Consider the following 4995-nt stretch of genomic DNA (forward strand, 5'->3'; position numbering starts at 1 on the left):
GAATGCCTCCCTGTGCTGCTACAGCAGCTCCCGCTCTCCTGGGAAAGCCTGTAACTGGATGTTGAACACGGATGCAGGGACTTGCTCACATTCAGACACAAGAGCATCACTGAGGTTTATTTTCTAAGCTGAAAGGTCAAGTCAATAACAAACAATTCTGACCAACGGCTACCATTGATTTGTGAAAGTGCACAGATGCACACTGGGGAGTTAAACACATGAACTGAAGGTGAACTGTATTTTGTGGACTGTTTCCTGCAATCGAAAAATGTATTCATGAAATGCACTGACAGTATTCAAATAGCGAGAAGAGCTACTGGAGTCAGTGACAGTCTTCAGTCACTGAAGCTTCATCCCTGTGAGATTTCCCCTGTGTTTACGCTCCCACAGAGTGACGCTGAGGGAAAGGGATTCTGGGAGCGTGATAAGCAGAGAATGCGTTGCGTTATGCAAATAAATCTACTCTAACCCCTCTTTTAAAAAAAACACCCAATCCATTTGCACTGCTGTGTTGCTTTTCTCTTTCCTCGTGATCGAAAATGACAAAACTAACAAGCATTTATGAGAGGGAAAAAATGAGAGTTTTCAGGATTATTCGTTTCGGGATCTCTGCCAGCACGAGCTTGAATGCCTGCGCTCAGCAAGAAGACTGTAATCACTTCCATGTGCTCAAACGCTGAAGCAGTTTACAGTTAAAACTTGCAATGCAATGACGACAGACAGACAGACAGACAGACAGACAGATAACCTTACACCTGTTGATAAAATACTGTCTCTCGCAGAAATCAGGAAATGAGGTCATTTGGCTCTTCTGGACCCCTGACACACACCCACACAAGCCAGAACATTTCCTTCTCCAGAGCTGCATCTAATCCTCACGGACAGATAAAACTCTCACAGTCACTAAACACCCAGAACTCTGTTCCATAAACACACTCCAAACACGCTGAGGAAACTATTGGGAATTTCATTGTGAAACACAGAGAAACTCAGCCAGGGCTTGTGTTGTGTTTTTCTTTATCTTCAGTCAGCACAAAGCACAGCTGTTTTGTGTGTGTGTGGCAATGTTTATTAACCGTGTTTTAGCTCAGTAGTTGACTGACAGATGAAGGCTTTGACCATCGCCCAGTGTGGCTGAATTAGAGACGATTTTGGACTTTAGTTTATTCAGCGTCTGAAACAGATGTTAAGAGCAGGTGTAAACCAGATGTTTCAGCTGATTAGCTGGTTGATAACACATGCATCATTGTCACAAACTAATGCTAAATCTATTAGGAAATTTCAAAAGGATCCTTGGGAAATATTCGGTTTTAATTTAAGTGCAATAGAACATTTTCAGCGCACACATCTGAAAAACATGATTCCTGTGAGAGAAAAGATCTGTGTGTGAAACAAAAGCACAGACGAGATAAAAGAGAATAGTACATCGCTTTCACCTGCCTTGCTTTTGGCGCGGCCCTTCTTAGGTCTGATATTTCAAACTGCAGTTTTTATGAGCTCAATGCTGCACATTAGCACATTATCTATATTCCACTCATTCACAGAGTATGCAAACATCAGCCACAGCTCGGTTACACTGGAGTGCATTCCTCTATTGAAGAAATTCATTCTTTTAGTGTTTCGCAAGTAAGATCAACCAACACCAGGCGGTTCTGCCACAAAACGTCCAGCATATGGAAATAATATTCTCTGTATGATTGATTGTTCTGTCACTATACAGAATGTTTCAAAAACTGCGCTGAACTCAGTTTCCAGCATTGAGTAACTCTTCATCAGAGGGGTTTGTGTTCAGAGGAACCCCTGAGCCTAAAGACAAACCTCACTTATTTATTTTTACAAAAAAAAACTTTATTAGAGACTACATTTTACTCTGACTACAATTTTTGTAAATCTAAGATGCATTCAGAATATGCGTAATCCAAATGCAGATGCCCCAGCTGTTAAAATATTGAAATATAATGAAAATAAGACTACTCACACTTTATAATAAGGGTACATGATCCTGAATGAATATTCACTTCAACATGAACAAGTCATTAGTGAAAGCACCTGTTAGTATTTCCTGTTTTTATATTGTTCTCCTTTTTGTAAAAATTGTTCCTTGACATAGGCTTGTCACCCAAACGTTGGTAACAATAAAAAAAGGTTAACTGAGAGTGCAGTTATGGTCTGTCTCTTTTAATGAACTAATAAAGAACCACTGAAGAGCAACTTCAACTTTAACTATGTGTAAATAACGGCCACCTTATCTACATGCTAGATACACTTAACACATTAATTAACATTTATGAGTAAACTAAATAAAACAGGCTCTATAAGAAAGAATTGATTTTGAAAAATGCATAATTTCTTATTGTCATCATTTAAACTTTTATCAGCTTCATCATACACATAACTAAATGGCATATGATTAGTTCGCCATTATTTACATGCTTCCTCATATTCAAACAAACCACACTCTCTCTCTCACACAGACACAGACACAGAAACACAGACACAGACTGTGTTTACTCAGCTTTGGTTTCATAATCAACAACGTTCGTTGTGTAGTCCACAGACTCACACACACACACACTCACACAGACACAGACACAGACACACACACACACACACACACACACACACACACACACACACACACACACACACACACACACACACACACACACACACTCACACACTCACACACAGACACAAGTGCGCTTTAATGCTTTCGAGTTGTGTTTTCCCAGCACATAACTTACATTTGCAGCTTGTATCCGTCTGTAAATGTTAAAAAGTAACACGAGTGTTTCCATTCTGCTTAAAGGACAGTGGTCTTGTTAAACTTCACAGGCTTCAGTCAATGAGCACACGTGCGTCCCACCAACAGAGCGCTGTAATTCTGATTAAAATATCCACCTTATTTTTCAAAGTTTTCTGTGAACGTGTTTCTGTCTGTCCTGTTCAGTCTCTCAGCACGATTATCTGCGTATTTATTTCCAGAATGTTGACACACTATAAATGTGCAGCACTTTGGCTTGTTCTCTTTGTCTTTCAGCCTTCCATCCCCATTAATCCCCAGAATCCTCACAACCCCCGAACGCACAAAGACGCAGGCGCGTGTTTGAGAACCAACACGTCCCTGAAGATCTCGCAGGTCTGGATAAGAAAGATAAAGCTGAGAACACAAGACCTCACGCTTCTTTCCTCACACAAAGAACAGCGGCCGCTCTTCACAAGCATCAAAGCACCAGCAGAAAGCAGAGTTTAAACGAAGGCTCTCGCACGCTTTACATCCAGCGCTTCAGATATTGTGACAGTAAAATTAAGAAAACCGAGACCTGTGGCATCCCTCTACACTTTATGTTGCAGCTTTGTGTTTACATGAGCAGAGTGTGACTGTCTTGATTACAGGAGTTGCGTGTAATGTGTTGATCCAGAGAGTGTCTCTCTTATTCACATATACTGTGGCTGCGCTGCACCTGTTGTGCTCTTGTGAGTTGTTTGTGAGAATCTAGCAGTTTTGGCCTCAGGATAAACCACCCACACATGAGCGCTGGGATCACACGGCACAGAAGAACGGAGAAAAGTGGAATAGAGCCGTTCAACTTCACATCAATACTTGTGCTCAGTTACATAAACACAATCATCTCACTCACACACAGACTGCAATCTGTTTTCACACGCAGCAGCTGTGCTTTTGCATCCTTACCTGCAATGAAATGTGCTTTTAAAAGTTTTTTTTTTCTCAGACCAGGGTTGTTAGAGTTACCTAAAAACTAAAACAGACAACTAAAATGACTAAAACCATTTTTTAAAAATTAAACAAAATAAAATAAATTATTAAAAATATGTATATTTCTGCTAGCTGCCGAGGCAACATTTCTTTCTCATTTAACTTAACTGTACTAAACTACTATAATAATAAAACTATAATAATAATAAAAACTATATAGACACAGATATGTATGCAAAACAAACAAAAACTACTAAAAATGACAAAAAAAAGACTTTAACTAAAAACAGAAAATATAAAAATAAAAGCTGATTCAAAATATTAGTATAATTGTAATAGTATATAAATTATACTGAAATAACACTGTTACAGAGACCCTTAAAATGATAAAAAGTGTTCACCTGCGATTATTACCTTGAAGAGCCATTTTTAACCTGATCTACCTGAAAAGTCCTGGTGTAGGATTTACTTTGATAAATAATTACAAAGAAACACACTGAATGAAACATTTTGAAGTAGAAAGACTGAAATAGTGTAAAATGACTCCACTAATCTTTGTTTTATTTACCATGTCCGTTTCGATTCAGCGATGTTATTATTTTGACTTCACTGAGATGCGAAGCACATTTTAAACGTTTGTGTGTACTCTTTCCCAAGTTTACTGCAGAAGGAAGGAGAATGCCCCTTGTATTAACGAGGTCTCGGATCCGCCGGAGCTCAGTACTCACCCTGGTACTCCTGTCCCGGGACATATGCGCCGGGGCTCCCGTGGATCTGGAAGGTGAGCAGCACCTCTCCTCCTCCCTCGGCCCCGGGGCCCTCCATCTCACCGTGGTGGGTGCACAAGAAGAAGAAGGGATTGAAGCGCGGGTAGAAGCCGGACGGAGAGCCTCCCAAATCCACGGCGGCCGCCGACAGCAGCAGCAGAGCGCAGACGAGAGCGGCCCTGAACATCTCTGCTCCAGGAGCTTGAGGAGAGCGTGTGTGTGTGTGTGTATGTGTGTGTGTGTGTCTGTACTCCCTTCACACACGGGGAGTGCAGAGCCTGGTGCTGAGCCCCGCTCCCACACTTAAATAGCGCTCAGCCCTGCCTCCCTCCGCCTCACTCTCCTCCCACCTCCCTCCCTCTCTCTCTCCCTCGCTCACTCGCTCTTTCTCTCTCTCTCTCCCTCTCTCTCCCCTCTCTCCCTCGCTTGCTCTCTCTCTCTCTCTCTCCCTCTCTCTCCCCTCTCTCCTGATCTAAAAGCGCCCCGTTTGCCTCTCATCAGTTTCCTCCC

At 41.6% G+C, this 4995-nt stretch overlaps 1 protein-coding gene across 1 annotated transcript in view; it reads right to left on the minus strand.

The window, feature by feature from the left end:
- The window catches only part of LOC107567483 (reelin), a 147227-nt gene extending 142447 nt beyond the window's left edge, over nucleotides 1–4780 (minus strand). Inside the window, exon 1 of the mRNA XM_016253178.1 lies at nucleotides 4447–4780. Within this exon, the coding sequence (XP_016108664.1) occupies nucleotides 4447–4672 (226 nt within the window). The 5' untranslated portion in view covers nucleotides 4673–4780. The remainder of the gene's footprint in view (nucleotides 1–4446) is intronic.
- Nucleotides 4781–4995: the final 215 nt, after the last annotated feature.

This window comes from Sinocyclocheilus grahami, unplaced genomic scaffold (genome assembly GCF_001515645.1).
Source record: "Sinocyclocheilus grahami isolate Dianchi unplaced genomic scaffold, SAMN03320097.WGS_v1.1 scaffold1163.1, whole genome shotgun sequence".
In the NCBI taxonomy this organism is placed as follows: domain Eukaryota; kingdom Metazoa; phylum Chordata; class Actinopteri; order Cypriniformes; family Cyprinidae; genus Sinocyclocheilus; species Sinocyclocheilus grahami.